This window comes from Diorhabda carinulata, chromosome 5, assembly GCF_026250575.1.
Source record: "Diorhabda carinulata isolate Delta chromosome 5, icDioCari1.1, whole genome shotgun sequence".
NCBI lineage: Eukaryota > Metazoa > Arthropoda > Insecta > Coleoptera > Chrysomelidae > Diorhabda > Diorhabda carinulata.
The window spans coordinates 23,547,896-23,567,567 of record NC_079464.1 but is presented as its reverse complement, the minus strand read 5'-3'; the positions used below and the strand labels follow the sequence as shown (position 1 = coordinate 23,567,567).

General features: G+C 34.3%; 1 protein-coding gene across 6 annotated transcripts in view; it reads right to left on the bottom strand.

Annotated features, from left to right (window-relative positions):
- Positions 1-19,672, bottom strand: part of LOC130893603 (AF4/FMR2 family member lilli) — a 513,028-nt gene that overhangs the window by 244,808 nt on the left and 248,548 nt on the right. For 2 of the 6 annotated variants that reach the window (XM_057799829.1, XM_057799830.1), the window contains exon 2: positions 12,130-12,247. The exons of the other annotated variants lie outside the window; for them this stretch is intronic. In XM_057799829.1, coding sequence (XP_057655812.1) covers positions 12,130-12,146 — 17 coding nt within the window. In that variant the 5' untranslated portion in view covers positions 12,147-12,247. The remainder of the gene's footprint in view (positions 1-12,129; positions 12,248-19,672) is intronic. 6 annotated transcript variants of the gene reach the window in all.

Genomic DNA, 19,672 nt, shown 5'->3' with positions numbered 1-19,672 from the left:
ATCTGCACGGTATTGTTTAAAAACAAGTTTTCCATGTCACTCCAATTTTTAACATTGAAAAGGTTCTTTTTTCTTCTTTTAGAATCAGTTTAGACCTTGTTAATCGGTTGACGGCAAAAGTTGATGTTATTTCTAGAAAACGTAGGGAAACGACCATAAAAAGTTTGTGACCATGATTTATGAGTCTTTATCGAGTTTACCAGGTGGTTTGAAAATAGTTGTAGTGATTTTAATGATGATTTCAAAAATCACATCACATAAAATCTGAATTTTTATTGATACTATTCCACATTCGTTTAATAATATACAATATTAAGTTTTGTTTAATGAATTGATGTCCCTCAAAAATAAGTCAAACTTTCAATTTAACAATTTTCATCCAAAAGATCTGCAGGTTTAATTTACAAGGCACATTCAGAAAGTGAATTTCCCGATTTATTGCCTTTTAAAGTAAAAAAACGTCATTATATCTGTAAACTGCTCATGTGTGAGATATTTATGACCTATCAATCACATCCCACACGTTCAGGTTTCGCCTCGTGTTGTTAGCGTGGCCCGAAATTGAAGCTATTCATTCATCAGCCGGTTGCAATGTTCGGTCGGTGATAAAAATCTTGAATGCACAAAGCATTTATGGAACTGCGTGAATGTTGTTGTTGTTCTACTCTTTCATGACAATGCTCGTCCACATAATCCTCGGCGCAGCTGTTTTGATGGAATTGGGCTGGGAGTTATTTGATCATTCGCCCTACAACCCTGATTTAGCTTCTGGTTATTTTGAAGTTTTCTTCTTAAAAAACGCCTGTGCTCCGGTAGGCGTTTTGGCAACGAAAATGAACTGACATTCTGGTGGTGAAAGTAGCTAAAGCATTGCTGTACTTGTTGTCAATAAATATGTTTCTTAAAGTGTGATTCCATTTTTTAATAGGAAAACTCACTTTTGGATGTGCCTCGTATTTTGTTTATTGTTGTTGTCCATTATTCTTAACATAGTTTACACAGAAAAACATTGTTATTGAAAAGATGAAAGCGTGAATATCTTATTATTAGTATTGAAAGAATCATTATCACTTTGCGTGATGTGATTGGTTGCAATTGCCGCCAGCTTTGTTGGAAAAGTGTGAGTGGCTTATATCTGCATTTTTGTTGCCTTTGAAACCAAGATGTATAAAGGAATTCTCATGTTAATATTCCAGTATTTGGAAAGCTATTGTTGATGTTGAAGATTGGGTGCGTTGAGTAATTTCTGTAAAGTATGAGTTCTGGGATCCCATCAGTTCCCAATTAAGTTTTAAGATGAGAGTGCGAGAATGATAGTTCTGAAGACTGTGCTCGGTAGAATTCGACCTTAAGTGGAGTGGTTTAATGATTTAGAATAGAGTGCTAGTTTTTTTGGATTTTTTTGGGTTACAGGGACAGAAGGTCGAAGTTCTGAAGACTCTGGCATTGACCTAGGCGGAGAAATCAATTCTAGTCTGATGTAGAGTGCTGCCAGAGTGCCGTTGAATGCCACTAGTCTCACACCAAAAATTCACTCCTCGTCGTGATTGATTTTATCGTTTTTCTAAATGACATGCCAAGTAACGATGACTTCCCTAGGGAACTACGAATTCTAGGGTTTCATTCGGGTTTGCTGCAGAGTGCTGCCGTCGAATACCAACTGTCTTACTCCAAAAGCTTATCACCTAACCTAACATAAAACCGAGGAATATACTTAAATGTTTGAGAGTTCTGAGAGTCAAGTTAGGTTAGGTTGAATAAGTTTAGGCGACACTGGTAGCACTCTATATCACACCAGAATTGATCCTACTCGGCACAGTCTTCAAAACTATCATTCGCGCACCCTCACCATAAAAAGTGATTTTCTAATTCCCATTCTGATGCCTAAAAAATGAGCCCTTATAGAGCAGCACACTACTTCAAAAGTACAGAGTAATTTTTGTCAAGTCAAACCATTACAGCACAGCGATTAGAATTATTTTTCTAAGACCCCGGAGAAATCAGTTAATATTATGGTATGGGGCTTAAAAAAGGCTACTACACATATAGTAGCCAAGTCTGGCCTCTAAAAGAAAAAACAGTCAAAATGCTTGAAGCCACAGAAATGGATTATTGGAGACGCGCGGCAGGAATATCAAGACTGGAAAAAATAAGAAACGACAGAATCAGGGAGATCATGAAAGTGCAACATACGATTACGGAAGATATTAGGGTGAATCAGTTAAGATGGTACGGACATGTCCAAAGAATGCCTGAAGACCGCATACCCAAACAAATTTTAAATTGGGCACCACAAGGAAGAAGAAAAAGAGGAAGACCAAGATTAAGCTGGAGAGAAGGTATCGAGAAGGATATTCGAGAGAGAGGATTGGAAAAAGATCTATGAGAAGATCGAGAAAAATGGAAACTGGGAATCGGAAGACGGCGAAGAACGTTTTAACCCGATTAATATATATATGCTTAAAAAAGGAACTCATTTATTCAAAACCATAGATGGTAGCATAAAGATTTGCTGTAAAAATGGTGGTTAGAGTAGAGTTTTGAATTCAGTATACTAGCATTGAACATAGACCATCTAATGATTTCGATTATCTCATTGATAGGAATCATCGCTGGCAATTGTAAATTATTTAATAAATAGATAAAATGTTTTTCCTCCTTCAATTTTAGCATTTAATAGCATCGTTAAGTGCATTTTTTCAATAAAAAGTTCCTTATCTCTATGAATGAAGATTTCATTGTAAACTGGTTATGAGACTCTGGTCTCATAAGCAGTTTACTGAATAGTATCCAAAATACAGCGTCATCAGCTAACTGTGATTTACCAATAAGATTTTAGATGCTGTTGTTAAAGAGATATTTTAAAGGTCTCTAAAGCTATTTATAAAACTTCTAAATCAATAATCAAGGGAAGACTTTCTATGATTCCAATGTTCTTCATAGATGATTCGTGAAAGAACATGTTCGATTGTTTTTGCAAAAGGTGTATCGTATTTGTCGCTGTTCTCCCAACTTTAATATTGTAGAGGTTGGTGACGTACTTTACATCTTCGTAATTCATAATTCACATTAATGAATATTTAATGATCAGTTGAAAATTTCAACATTGTGTAACCGCATAATATTTAGTCAATTTAATGATTAACAATAAAGTGTACATGCATTTCAAGCATCAAAATATTTTATATTATAATCTAGCCTATTAATATTATTTCGATAAGCAGTATCGTTTATCAACCTAAATTATCAAGTCATATTTTTCCTTTTTAAACGAGATAACCTTTGTGATTACAGATTACACTTGAATTTACGTCTATATTATATAGATTCAATGGTATCATTGTCGTTAACCGTATTTAGATAAAAAGCCAGAAATACATTTTACAAATTAAAAAGTCTCTCAATAATGCAAGTAATTTTGTGTTATGAATTCATCTTAATTAGTAAGCGATACAATGTATTGCAACTGAAATGAAATGTGAGTAATTATCATCATCAAATTAAGTCGACGTCAAGACACATCAGCTGTTTCGAGAGATGTACCATAACACACTTGAAATCATGGAAAAAGTTGTCCGAAGGTTAGAAAGAACAGAACAACTCGATTTACAGAAATAGAAGCTAATCCGTCATGTATCTAGAACCAGCTAAACACTGAAAAGATTAAAGAGAAACGTAGGGTGCTGATCCTCAGAAAAATAAGCTGCATCTTCAGTAATGAGAGCTTCAGCAACTATATCTACATTTTAAGACCGTTTTCAGTAGCAATAAGTTCTTTAGATGCTGCAAAAAACAGACAAAAAGAATCGAGTGCATGGATACTTCCGGATACTTTCAAGAAACACAATAATGAAAATTGTCGTCCCTATAAAATGTGATGAGAACGAGATTGAAGAAGTCCTTTCTAAAACGTATCATTTTGTGAGAGGGAAGTAACGCATTATGTAGAGGATGTGAGGTAAAATAAAGGAATTGCTTCGAAATGTTCGATTACTAATTTGCTGAAATATTTGGAAGTAATATAATTTATTGAACACAAGTAGTCACTACACACAACAACACTTATTACATTGTGTAACTTGAAAGATCATCATACATACATACATTACAAATCTACCAAAAAAAGTCGCAAGGAATAATAGAGACAGACAACGATCTGGTGGGGGCAAATTTGAACAACTAAAGAGAATAGCTTTAGCCCAATTCTCCTTAAATGCCACAGGAGTATGTTACTCTCTATGTTGGTATTAGAATCTGAAATTATCATTTTTTGCAAGACCAAGATCAGCTAAAGGCTTGCCAGACCAAGACCAAGACCGAGATCGGCCTGCAAGACTCTTGCAGTCTTGCTTTTTTTTTCATTTATTCAAAAATGTTCCAAATTTATTCTTACAAAATGTGTATTTTTCCTCAAAATATCACAAAATAATAAATTAAGTGCTAAACCAAGAATCTTGTTATAAACCCTTTTAAAATGGAGGGTTGCCGGTTAATTTCTGGGGGGTAGTTAAGAGTTAATTTTATTATTTAATCACCATATATCTGGGCAACAGAAATATAATGTGTCATATATACATTTCGTTCTTAGATTTTGATATTTTTAAAACTGATTTTATAAGATGGTTTTGTGTAATTATACTCTTCAGTATCTCCAGACCAGGACCAAGACCAAGACCAAGACCAAGACCAAGACCAAGACCAAGACCAAGACCAAGACCAAGACCAATACCAAGATCAAGATCAAGATCAAGACCAAGACCAAGACTAAGACTAAGACTAAGCCGGTCTTGGTCTTGCATTTGCTCATCAATAATAGAAATTCGACACTATACATCATGGAAAAATATCATTTGGAGGTTCAAAGGAATCAAAAGTTTCGGACATAATAGACGTGTTTTTACGTTGTTCGAAAGAAAAGTTTAGGAGTATGCACTATTAACCTTAGAGGTGGGGTAATTTTATAAAGTCTATTTATATGAATAATGAAGCATTCTTATTCTAAAGGCGTATTACTTGTTTGAGTAGACAGTTAATATATATTTTTCGAATTATACCTCGTATGAAATAACATTTATATGAATATAATGAAATATAATAAATTTATATTTATATTTTCATCAAATTATAACTTCCAAATTGCTGAAAATAAAGAATAATTCTATTATAAAAACTCATTTTAAAAGATTTATTTTTCTATTTAAACTTCTCCCTTTATCTGTGCCAACACCAGTTCAATCGGCTTTACATCGCAATAATATGGTGGAGATCTAACCACCGCCATCCATATTTTCTACAATTTCATATTTTTTCTCTCTTTATGAAGGGAAGACAAAGAATACAGTTCTTTTGTCACATAACAAGGATAGAACTTAATATTCTTTAAATTTAGCCAATTCTGTAAATCTTTTTTTATCCACTTGGATGCGGCCAATTTTCCTAAAAGTCTAGAGTGATAACTTGTATTAACCATTAATATTATATAGTTCTGAGGAAGATCTACAATTTGTTTAAACCACTCTTTAAAAACATCAGCATTCATATCACGGGAACGAATAGATTCAAAAGTCAATGAACCATCTTTAACATAACCGTTTGAAATGCCGATGTGTACTATTATTAGTCTGCTCCTATTTCTTGTTGGTGGATTTTAACAAGTAGATAAATTATTTGAGAAGACTCTGGAATACTTTTTCCAGCGACAACCTATTTCTTTGATTCATGACAGTCCTCATCATCTCGAACCGTGACAAGAACTTTGTTTACTATCGGAAATTCTTTTCTAATGGAGAACGCATATACTTTCCTTCGAAATATTTCTTTAAAATGATGCTCCATTTGAAAGTTTGGTTTACCACGAGTTTTACGTGCTGTTTGAAACACTTGTACATACATGTTTGTCTGTAAATTATTTCAAACAATTAAATAGTAATGTTTTTTCATTAACTGTTGTATGATAAATTTTTAGGCGTTTACGCGGCCCAAATTCTTCATAATCACATAAGAGTTGGGATTTCTTACAATATGGAAAAACCTAAATTTTCATTCTATTGTTCTATACAGCTTATGGTTATAAAATACCAATAAAAGTTCGAAATTTTGGGAAATATTTAGATTATTCTATTAGAATCAACATATTATGTTTTGGATTAATATATTTTATTACACGAACATAAAAATAGACTATATTTTAGAAATGTTTTTCGTTTCACTTTAATGAACAACAAAAATCTATGAAAAATTATGCAAAGGTCATCTAAACAGTTTAAACTTATTTGGTATGAACTAGATACGAAGATTTAAAATCGATATCCAGTTAACAGTTCCTAACGTTTTTAATTATTACAAGTTAACTACAATAGGACTGTGCTGACAAGGATGATGAAGCTAAAATTCATGTTAATCTTTGTTTAACCTTAAAATTTATATCACCATAAATAAATTTAGACGGCTTTCTTATGTTTTAATTAATTCTGTCTCGTTTGTGAATATACAGGCCAGCATAGAGTTGTAGAGTAATCTTTCCTGGGATGAACTAAACTGTCAGACAGGTTGCCAAGAATAGGACAATATCGATGAGAACTTGGTATTTAATTAATTATAAATTATACATTCATTAATTAAGAGGATCGAATTTACGTCAGCAATGATCATTATTCTATTTTTCCAGTATTTAGTCACTACCGTCACGTGGGGTGAAATCTATAACCAGGTGTGAGATTGATCAGCAAATTACTTCAGAAATTTGAATTTAGCGCCAAAAGTAAGTATTGTTTCTAACCTTAAAAAAGCAGACAGGAGAGCGAACCGGCACGCTACGCTGATTTTCAATTTTTCAACTTGTACGATAGGTTATTTATGGTTTTTATTATCTTATTTATGATATATTTGAAGCAGGGTATATTTGGTACATTCATCACCATAATTTTTGCATCTGTATAGCACTGGGTCAGATTAATTAGGTCTATGGAACCAGACTAATCATCATTACAGTGTTCAGTTTCACCCCTTTACTAAAAGAATAGGCGTAAAATATAGGAGGAAACTTGGTTCACGCCCATATAGAGACTACCCACAAAATCAAAGGACCAACTATTTTCACTGAAAACGAGGGAAAAGCTTTTGCTGAAGCAGCTGATCCATTTGAGAAATTGAGGTTTTCTTCGAATTTCACTGACTTGGATAGTCAAGAAACTGAAATTACGAGGTACAGATTTGGGCCGAAGTTTGATAGAAAGACACTAAAGGGATATACGAGTACGTCAAACAAATACTGTTTCGTCGAGGTACGAAATATCCAGAACGCATTTGTAATTTCAATAAAACAGCAATTTCAATAATAATGTGCGGTTCTGCATCAGGAAACGTTCTTCCTCCATAAGTAATTTATAAAGCATTTGCAACAGTGGACAGACATGGTGCCAAAGGGCGAACCATGTTACAATGAAAGGGGCTGCGGCTCTGGATACCGATATTGCCGTACATATATAGATAGATTAACATACAAATTTTTTCGGATTGGTTTGAATTTGCTTTTTTACACCACGCCAAAGGTTTACTAGGTCGCAGAGTTTTCATTGGTGATAATCCTTCATCACATTTCACAGAAAGTGTTCTAAGACAATGTACAGGAAATAACATAGCCTCAGCCAAAAAATCTCTCTCCACCCACATCACACATCCCTTGGATGTTGGATTTTCCGTCCTGTCAAGATAGCCCTGAGATCGGTTTTGATCAACTGGAAGAAATCGCATCTTTAACAAACATCTAGGGATAAAAATTAACCCAGAGGATAAGAAACGTAATATGAAATAGATATAGTAGAATAGCCAAGGTAAGATTAATCAACGTATCTCTCTGCGTATTTGTTGAATATGGTCTAAAATACAAGTGAACAATCTCACCCCAATCACAGTATGGGTTTGTTCCATTCTATTATTCTACTCTCCAATCCTAAAAATCACATCTTCTAGCAAATTGAAATAATGGATATTTTCTACATAATAGCAAAAAAAATATTTGTCGATCAATTCAACCCCAAATGACGGTACTTTCATTCTCAATAATCATAACTCGAAATGAAGTAGGAATTTCGGGAACCGTTGGTGATATTGATACTCTCCACGCTATTTATTACCACTAAAGCAGCACTCACCAATTACATTGTTAATTGTGTTTCGATAATCAAGTTATCGTCTTCGGATATCGAGGGTGCAACATGTAACTTCGGTGTCCGAAGGCGATAACTTGGTTATCGAATTGCCCTCAGACAGTACAATTGTTCTTTTTGGTCTATTGCTGGTAAGAGGTTCGTTAGTAATAATTTGTAATGTTATAAATAGTCATTAAAAATCTTTGACACATTTTAATTTATAAAATTTTTATCTTCACTTCTATCAGTTTACTTTAAAAAAGTAAAATATAGTGAAGTTGATGATTACGATAAATCGCTGTTGTGAATTGTTCTTTTCCTTTTATAGAGAGTGGGCAACAGAAAACAATCAGATACAGGTATATGTAAAGTGTTTATCTCGTATTTAACCAAATCCTTTATTTTTAACTACAGAATATACTCTAATTACAATCAATAATGCAAGAGAACATGCATTCAATCGAAATTGTGCAGAAGTGAATATGATGAAGAAGAAATTGAAAAAGAATCTCAAAGTGGAAAACTCCGATTGACAATTTTTTCATAATAAAAACAATCTTTCATGTCTTACAAATATAAAAAATTACATAACAAAAGCGTGTACAATATAGTAAGTCAAATAATGGAAAGGAAAAATACAAGAAACGGATAATGAATAATGAGAGTCGTTTAAATAAGCTTTTAATTCGACAAAGAAAGCTGATATTCCCCATATATTTCAATATCGAGCAAAAAAGCTCTAATCTCCATAAAAAATCTCATCTGCTCTTAATTCTAAATGACTAGCAAATCACCTTCTATAGAATATGTACTGCAGAAACCATCAACATTTACTGTTTTTCATTGCCAAAATATAAGTAATGGAACATGACCTAAATCCGGTTTACCGAACGTAAATATTCTTTTTTTATTTCAGTCCTCGCCAGCGCTGGTCATTGGTCAATAATCATATTACATTAAGTTAAATAAATGACTGTTACAAAATCTATTACAATACATAAATTAATTATGTTCTCTCGTACAGCTTGGTGGCTTCAAGAAACTTTGGGATTTTCTCAATTTCTGTCGGGCTGTTGAGTGTCTCCGTGAGGAAGGTTTTCATGTCAAATTGCTGGTATGCGGTACAGTACTTTCTGCAGTCAATGAGGATGTGCTTAACAGACACAGGAACGTGACAACTTTGGCAGACAGGACGACTTTCTGATGACATCAAATAACAGTGAGTAAGTTTTTTTAAGTTTAGTCTTCAGATCATTGACAAGCTGAACTGGGATTTCAGGAGGATTCTTTGCAACTTCTTTGGTATGGAGATCTGTAGTTTCGTTTCCAGCGTTTCCAGTGTGCGATGGAAACCAGATGAGAGATACTATTAAGAGCAATAAGAGTTTGGTAGATACCGTGTATGTTTTGGACTATTAGATGGTCTGTCAATATGGTTTTAATTGACTGTATGAATTAAAGAGAGTCAGTACATATGGCGATGTGTTTATGGGGAGGAAAGATAAATTTGAAAGCTTGAAGGATACTGTAATCCTTACACTTCGAAGGTAACTGGAAAGAACTTATGAATTCGTGGTTTTTAGTGATTGTGCAATCGACACCAGAATTAGGTCGCAGGATTTTAATACAGAATTTCAATTTCTAGGAATGCTTTCTCTACAAGGACGCTAAGGAATTCATGTTTATTGTGAACGGTAGGTGAGGTGTGAGTGTCTACTAAAGGAATACTTTTGGTCCAAAGGGGAGAAGATAAAGGAAATGAGCAGGTCAAAGAAAGGTTGGTGTTTTGGAGTAGAGGTGCGAACAATTTACAATTGTTCGTGAGTTAGTAGATAAGGACGTGGTGGTAAGTAGGGAATGAATTAGAAAGATAGGAAGATACTTTAGCAGAATTTGACAGGATAAGAGATTGTCGTCTTAAGGATAGTGGTGGCTCATTAGCTTTAACATTGACACTAGCGGCGAGGCTTGAGCGAAAGGCACCAAGGCAAAGGCGAAGAGCGGTGTTGTGTCCAGAGTTCAATAAGTCAGTTTTAGACTTGGAAGCAGACATATAGATAAAGCAACTTTAATCAAGCTTTGAGCGTATGAGAGCTCTGTAAACTCTTAGCAGTATAGTTTTTTCCGAGCCCCATTGAATGTGGTTGCAAATGTATTTTACATCGTGAATATGGTGATTCCAGTAGAGTCGAAAATCGAAAGTCGTACCAAGAATTTTGCACTGTTTAACAATAGGTAAAGGGGAGTTATCAAGGAAAATTTGAGGTAATAGATGTTCTGCGAGAGACTATTATCAGGGGGATCTCTCTTGTAGATTTATTGCGTTTTGGAGCAGTAAACATTAATATTAAATGGGTTAGTGATATAATATAACAAAAACTACAAGACATGTTATCAATCAAATGAAACCAAATAAACTGTAAAGCCAATAGCCAATAAACAAATGATAATTCAAATTGAGAATAAATATATGGAAATTGGAAAAAAAGTGGAAACAGTAAAGAGGAATGAATTCAGCTTCGAAAAAGTAGATTTAGAGAATGGAGATCTAACAAAAAAAGATTGCCTCAAAGACCAAAAAGGAGATGGGAAGATTACGGTGTACAGGATATAACACGGCTGGAACAGACAGTGCCAGGACAAAAAGAAATATAGGAAAATTGTCGAGACTGCAAAAGCCTGATGCTCTGATTTTCTACTATGTATGTAGTGTGATCTATGAGTTCTTGGTCTAACATATAAAGAAATGAAAAATACTGTTATTTTTCAATCTATTCTATCTTTATTTTCATACACTTTTGAGAACGTCTGACTAAGTTCGTCACCCCTCAACTCGGCCTTAGCTCGGCCTTGGAAAGCAAAGCAGTATGGACTGGACTATTGTTATGTAGCAAGCGCTTGTACCTATCAATTTTTTTGGTGCTTTTGGTGACCTTTGCACTCCATGGAAAATCTTTTGGTTGTGGGATCACAGTAAAAGAGATAGTTTTATCGCTCGTCACAATTTATAAGATTACATGGTCGTTGCAGCTCTTTGTCAACGAAATGGAACGAAGCAACAAGTTCAAACTTTGTGTAAAGCTCGTTGAGACTGACGCGTGCACAAGATTCTTCCAAACGCACTCCATTAACTGTATAAAGTCAAGAAATCTTTGAACGCACTACATATTTGTACCTATCGCTCAGGTAGTATTTTAATCCTTTTATGGTAAAGTTTTGTGATTTGAAAAACTCCATTAAGGCGTGTTGTAAGGAACGAAATAAATAATAATCGGATATGATAATATTTGGAAAATATTCGCTATTCAGGTAGTAGGAGAGCTTCCCATCTCAACAGATGTGGTTTATCCGTCGTGATTCGTGCAGTATGCATTTTTGTTACAAAGCTCCGTCTAATCACTCCAATTTAACCCTATACACTTTATTTGTAATGTTTCGGTTTGGTCGTGAGAGTTCATGATAATTAATTGCTTTAAAAGTCCACACACACAATATCATCTTGTTCGCAATCAAGTCATGCTCTGGCGTGGGTTGCGACGTTTCTTTTTTTGTGTCTAACTGTTGTGGTCGTCTCTTAATATTAACATAAGGCACTAATTTTTTGTTGAGAGAGAGAAAAACTACAGATTGTGACTCTTTCAAGTGACTCAAATCGATTACTGGTAATTTTTTGTAAACAATTTTGCATTGTTTGAGGATTTCTAACCAATATAAACGAACAATAAAAAACACATTAATTATTACTAGACATATTATTACTTTTAGGTAATCGATATTAGGGGATAAGGAACAGTAACTTTACTATCATTACGAAAGGGAATAATATCAAATATTTTTGGAAATTTCGAGCCCCATCTCACTCCTCTCCCTTCCCATACATTTCTATTTACCCTATAATTTAAGAAAGAGTGTATGGCTCTTGTTCTTAGGTACGGGCGCCCTCGATTCTAAGGTAACATTTCACTTAATTCATATTTACCTGTTTCCGCGGTTCATCGGGTCAAAGATCTCTTCGACTGGTCACATCTTCTCTATGCTGGGCTCTTAATCCTACTTATTTTTTATACCTGAAGGACCGCCCAGCTTAACAGACTTACCTGTAAAAGAAGAATACATTATTTTTCAACATTTGACACGTGCATTAATGAAACAAACGGAATATTTCAGTATCTCTTTTAATACATTAAATGAGTGAATAAATAAGTTGAACATTCGATTTAGATCGATTCCATTCTAATAAAATAAATGCAATTTATCGAGACTAGCTATTGTAATAGAAAGCACTTTTAATATATTAAGGCGCGTTCTCACGGACCGAATAAAGTTTAATTCCAATCGAATTGATGAACCAGTTTCAATACGATTTATGTGGTGAAAATAATAGTTGAGAAAAATTAGTTTATTGTTTAAATTGTTACGAACTCGTCCACGACATGGACCACGAAGCCGGTCCTATTCAGTTATGATGGATATTGTTTTTTTACATGTAATTATCACAGCGGCGATTCGTTTATATTGTTTTAAAGAACTAATTTCAAGGAAGACCTTCTTATTTATGTGTTTGTTTGTGAACATCTTACAGTTATTCGAGAAATTCCTTTCTGGTATAAATGTGTACTTGTTTAGCAGCGTCAGTTGGTCAGTATATAATTGAATATCATAGTGAACAGTAGAAGTAGTAGAAAGTAACCGATGAATTTAAATTATACAAGTTAGTTAAGTTTAGTGTAAGTGTTTAAATAAATTGAGTAAGTGAGACAGTGTGTATAAATTCACCCCACCGTTGGAAATAGTTTAAATAATAAAGGTGTGGGGTATTATAGATAAATAGTGACATAAACATGACTAAGAGAGTAAGTAACCTGAAAGTGGTGGAACTGAAAGCAGACCTGGAGAATCGCGAGTTGGAAACGTACGGTAAGAAGACTGAATTAGTAGAAAGACTCAAAGTGGCACTAGTAAGTGAAGGCTTTGAACTAGAAACTTATCTATTCAAAAACGAGTCTTCCACTTCGATCTCGGCAATTTCTACAAAAATAAATAAGAATATTTCGACAATTAAGAATGATAATTCGACTAATATCGACGAAAAAATTTTAACTATGGAGAACTATATTTCTGCGGATATGTTTCCATTGAAAACTGACATTGTAGCTGACGTGGAAGACGTGACTTTCATACAAATCGGATATGAAGAATAAAGTGGACAAGAAAATCAAGGAAGTAGAGAAATAGAGTGAAAATTCAAGAGCAGTAGACATTCCAGCAAAAAAAATAAAATCATTCACGAGCAAAACTCAATAAAGGAGACATCGGCAGTTTTACCCCAAAGTTTGACGGTGAAGCGTCTTGTACTTATTACGAGTAGCCGCTAGAGTGAATAATTGCTCCGATAAAGGAATAGCAGTGAACTTAACCATTGCACTGCGCGGAGACACCTTATATGTACTCTAGGCGTTGGTAGTTCGCCAAATTTATAAAACGTATGGTTAATAAGAAGCCAAAAAAGAATTGTGGCAAGCCGGGGCAAGTACGCAGTTTTTGTGAGCGTCCCGGAATTTCCGCAAACAACAAATCATCTACAGTCAAAGGGAAAACTAGAACGGGTACTCAGCAGATTGTTTCCACCGCAACAAGACGAATCTAACGTGGCTGGAGTTTCAAGAACTACAGTGGTCTACGAAGAATCGTTACCTATAAGAATCAGGAGAATGATCATCGGCACTAGAGGCATATTGGGCTCATTGGTACTCCCGTTTTCTGGAAGAGAGCCTTTTAAAAAAGATCCTTGAGAACGATAATGGTTTCGACAAAAGAAGTCAGCTCGGGAGATCATTTGGGAAAATGTAAAGCCATTCAGCACATTTTTGAGGCGTTTTTTAAGATTACAATACATTATAAACATTACAATATCAAGTATCAATAATACGCAATTTCTAACGCAATATAATTGATTGCTGTTTTCCGTACATTTTCCTATTTTTTCTTTCTGGTGATCCATAATTGAGATTTAAAAACATCAAAATGATACTTTCAGAGCAATTAATTTTTAAATGAAAAAACGCATATGAAATCAACAGATAACATTTTTAACCAAGCGAGGTGAGACTGTGATATTTAGATGCTTCTATAAACGATAAGTTTGGTCTCATCAAACTCTTGTTGATCTGTTAGTTACTTGATTAATTACATTAGAATCATTTTGAATCAACTTTTGTTTTTCAAGCAAAATTCGAGCCAGAAAAACACGCTTTTAGTGACATAACAACCGGAACTTGAATAAGACTACCTGGTTGAGATTATTGATCAATTAGTTTGTTTCCTTGTTAATTTTTTAGCAATAATAGTGAGAGCGTTGTTCTTATAACCGCAAATTTTTTCAATCATATTAATTTAGTTTGGTCTGAATAAATTGTGTCCCGTCCAAGAGGCAAGTAGATTTCTAAACAATAGCATGAACCTGCATAAATGATACATTGTTATTAACTTTCAAAAATATTGAACACTTTGAAATACGCTATAAAATCAACTCGAATATTTAATAATGTGGACAGTTACATACCAATTTCGCTGCCAAGCAACCTGATCGAAATAATAGATGAGGTAGGTAATACAATAAAAATAGTAAAGATAAACAATACATCCGATAATTACGAGGGCGGTTCAAATATGAATGAGACAAACATTCTGACACATTTCTAGGTAATTCTCCTCAATAGTTACACATTTTTGCCACCTCTCCTGAAGCTTATTGAAACCGATATCGAAAAATTCCTTGGGCAACTCGAACAGCAATGTGCACACAATTCAATTCAATTTTTTACCCCCGAGGGCTTCTTTGAAGGGTCTAAACTAGTGATAGTCGTAGGGTGATAGGTTCGGACTGTTGGAGGGTTGTTCTAGTATCCCCAATCCCAGTTCTGAAATTGTATGGAGCGGGAGGTGGCGCGCGTTATGAGCGCTGATCTGGTTGTCTTCGCTTTGAGTGTTGTCTCTTCCTCCATTATTTAGATGACACCTTGCTCTCCGGAGTGTAATAGTGTATCCATGATTCGTCTGTGGTGAAAATCCACGTTAAAAACCTGTTCTCCTTCGCCTTCCAACCGCAAGAGTTTTTGCTCGAAGTTCAACAGTTTGGGAACCCGTGGCGCTCTTATTTTGCGATATTGAAGGTGTTGATGGATATACCAATACTAATGTCGAGTTCAGTAGAAAATTTTCGAATATCCATCCTACAGTTCTCGAAAATGAGTTAATCTATATGAGGAATATCTGGTGTGATGCTGGTTCGCGGACGACGATATCGCGGTCATCTTTGAACGCTTTGGTCCATTTAAATACAGTAGACCTAATCAGACACTCACTACGCAATGCTTGGTCTTGGTCTTGCGTGAATCTCAATACTAGGTCTTGATTTTGCATTAATCTTGCACTGCTCGAGTTTTGGTCTTGCGGACCTAAAGCTGGTATTGGTTTTGACCCAATATAGAACAAATCTAACATGTATGCCGCTACCAGCAGCATTATTAAGGGGATCTATAACTTGTACCTAAATCTGCGAGGAAGGCTCCCACTGCCAGAAGTTTGAATGGCTCCAAGCTCGAAGAGGTCGTCGACAATTTCAAACCCCCGAGTGTTTTGTAGCATTCCAGAATCAGATTTCATTGGGATGGGCCGTAGGGAATGTTGACACGGCCTGCATAGTTACAGCTGCATACAAATTTTCAAAACTAGCAAGTGGTCTAAAATAGATAATGACTTAGTGGAAAGAAAAAAGCGAAATTTTGGACCAAAATAACTGGACTCAATATTTCTAATCGTTTGCATGATAAGTACAATCTTATGCACTATAATGTTTTCCTTTAACTTTGCGGTTGTCGACAAAACAAACTTGATTCAGAAAGTGACTTAATCGCGCAGACGTATACGAGTTTGTCACTTATTATACATTGAACTTTGTAAGTGTGTGCCTGCAATTAAATCTTAAGAATTGGAAATGGGGGCGGTTTAATACATCATTGCAAATTGCCACACTCGAATCGTAGCGTAAATAAACAGTATGAAATAAAAGTACTGTTCTTAGGGTCACTAGCAATATAGTATTATTAGCTATGTGGATAGGACATATTTATGAGGAATCAATACCAAAATGTCTATTAGTAACAACATTCTAGTTTCTCAATGTGATATTAATTTCACTGAATACCCACCTATTTATTAAACTCTATTGTGAGGTCGTCAATATTTCAAATATGACAAATTGCACAAAGAACTAACTGAGGTCTACGAATACCACGAAGAACATTATTACTGCATCTTGTTCGATTTTAATCCAAAGCCTCAAAACGAATCATTTATATAAACCTGAAGCTCGGCATTGAGACTGAACTTTCAACTCGCCCTATTTTCAGAATTCTTTATACATCGATGGCAACAGACGTTTTTCAGGACCGACGGGAGGAGTATCAGAATCAGATTTATTTAGGATTTATCATAATTTTTTAATAAAGGCGGTGTTCAGGATTCACATATAAATCAAGGTTTATAAAATTATTAACATTCATGTGAGCTTTGACGCAAGTACCAAGAAAGTGTAATCCCATAAATTGTAACGGGTGATGAAACTATGGTTTTTTACTATAATCCAACATCCAAAAGAGACTACATAGAGCGGCATCTGTGACAAAAAAGCCAAGGTTACGAAAAGTACCAAAAAAGTGTTGGCTACGATATTTTGGGACTGCGAAGGAATCTTTTGATTTAAGGAATCAAATATAATCATGAACGCGGCATATTACTCTGACTGGAGTCGTTCAAGTATTAAGTAACGCAATTTTTGAAGATTTCTTACCCCTTCACCACCCATGAAACTCTAGTCAAATATAAAATGTCGAAATAAAAACGTAGTCTTCAAAAAATAATATAAAATTAGTCAAAGATCAAACGTTATTTATAATAATAATTATTATTAAAATTATTTTATTCACATAACTATGTCTACCTGGTTGAAATAAGTTTCTAAAAACAAAACTATTCTATTAGTGTTATTGCTACTCTATCCACGGGTTTGACAGCCACTCGCTGGCATCCGAAGAGTAGACGAAAAGGGTTTCCAAATCATTCGCGAAAACTTGGTCTTCATCAAACTAATCTGTACCTTCAGAGAAGCTCATTTGCTCATATTCTTGGGCAGTCTTGCCATGCACGAAATGACTGTGCATTTACACACTGTTGTGGGAAGTGAAATAGATCCCACAGGTTCCACATAATCTGTTCCTACGTCAGATTGTACTGATGGGCGTGAGAAATCGAAAAGCGTCTGCGTAAACCCTCCTAGAGGAGGCGACAGGTCAACAGGCAATCTCACAAGAAATGGAAAAAGCATGATTCTTTGGGTGGCTGCGTTTTAAATGCTCTTATGTTACTGACAAAGAAAACAAAATAAAAATGACGTACAATACAGTTGAGGGATTCCCCATAACACATAAACTAAAAGGGTTGCCAACACGGGAGAACAAAATAATTACTAAGGCAGCTGCGTCGAAAAATTATCTAAAAAAGGGGCGATATGATCATCCGAGGAGTGCGCTTGCTTCATGACAATGCTCGAGTCTTGTTTTCCAAGATTATTGTACATGAATGTGGATTCACAGAGATTGAACATACACTATAAAACCCCGAAATGGACCCGTCCGACTAATTTTTGTTCGCAAATCTGAAGGCCGAGTTAAGTGATAAAATCTTTAACAGCGATGAGGAAATTAAACAGGCGGCATACGAGCCCTTTGACTGTAAAGATGGCTTCATATTTTTATAGTGGCATAGAAGCTTTACTCAGATTTTCTGAAAAGTGCGTGTAAATATTGAATGTACCCACAGTTGTTTTATTCATGACCTATGTTAGAATAAGAACTCATAGAACGCACTACGTATTTAATATTTTTTATCCTTGCCGCAGAATTATTCTTGTATTTTCATCTTTTCGCAAATATGGACGGCTTTGATCAGTTTCTTTAGCTTCATAAGCATTGTTATTTTATCAACAACGTCAAGGTGACAATATATTTTCCAAAAGTTGTAGAAATTAAAATTCTTGATTTGTAAAACAGCCAAATAGATGTCAGTAAGTGTCGAAAAATCGAAAAAGATATTTGAAACAACGTATCAATACCTCAAGAAATGGTATTTAACAAAGACTGTTACTGCAGTTTCAGAAACCTTGTTTTGGCGTACTTTTCGTATAGGAAAACATAGATATTTCCGGGCATAAATGTAACAAATGTTTTTAATTTTAATAATTGTACTGTTAACATTCATATCATTTAGTGTTTCTCAATTTCTATAGTTAATGTTATTTTGAGGTTGTTGAAAAAATAAAAATCTGGTTTTTCCTATGTTTGAAGATGAAACATAATGAATGTAGGGCGTTTTTTAAGTTAATAGGATATCCGTTTTTTATTGCATAAATTATTAGCAACCAAGAGTGGTAAGTTGACATAACGACAACTGTCGAAAAGGGCAATAGATATCTTTTTGGTAATTGTTACTTACGTTCTTCAAGGCGATGTCAAAACGCATTAACAATGTAGGGAGAAGAGCTATGATGAGTTAGCTCACTTATTTAATGGTATAGTAGTAGTATTTCAAAAGCAACCAAACTCCCAAAACATTTAAACAATAATTTTTAGAACGAGCTTATATTTTGAATATCTCCAATGAAACATACTATTTTTTATAACTTGTTAATTGTTTAGAGCATACATAATATTTATTTCATTTTTGATGTTTATTACATTCACAAGATCCTTTTAACTACTATTTTATCTTAAATAAGGCAATAAAAAATATTTGCATTGTGTACCTGTTTTTGTATAGAATATTCTAATTGGATGTTTCAATATAAATTACTTAGTTCAACAAAACAACAACAACAACATAGCTGCAGCAATTATACCATTATCTGTTAAGCAACATTATTTTTTGCTTTTTTTATAATCCTAATATATAGGAATAGAAAAGTGAATTATTCCTTGTAAAAGTGATAAATTATTTAATTCTCAACTACTTAATAAAAAATATTCATAATGGATAGTGTGAAAACATCTTAGAACATTGGTTCCCAAACTTTTTTGTTTCACATACGATTTTCAAAATTTTGCAGGTACATTAGAACCAATTTCGAAATTTTGAAAAAAGTGAAGATTGTATCTATCTATGGAAACATGCGTTGGGGCTGAGTTTCAGTTAAGAATGAACAGTTTAAAAAAAATAATTTTAATTGATTGTGCTGTGAGTGGGAATCAAAAAAGGAAAAGTTGGCCAATCGAAAAAGTGATTCCATCCAACTTCCCTTTCGAAATGGAAAAAGAAATACAGTATATTTTCTTATTATTTCTTATTTGAAGTGATGCTTTCTGTCGTTGAAAACCAAAAATGTCATTAAGGAAAAGAGCCTCTGCAATCCAAACTACTTCAGTAAGTAAAGATACACTGGCAAATATTTTGAAAGGTAATAAATATCA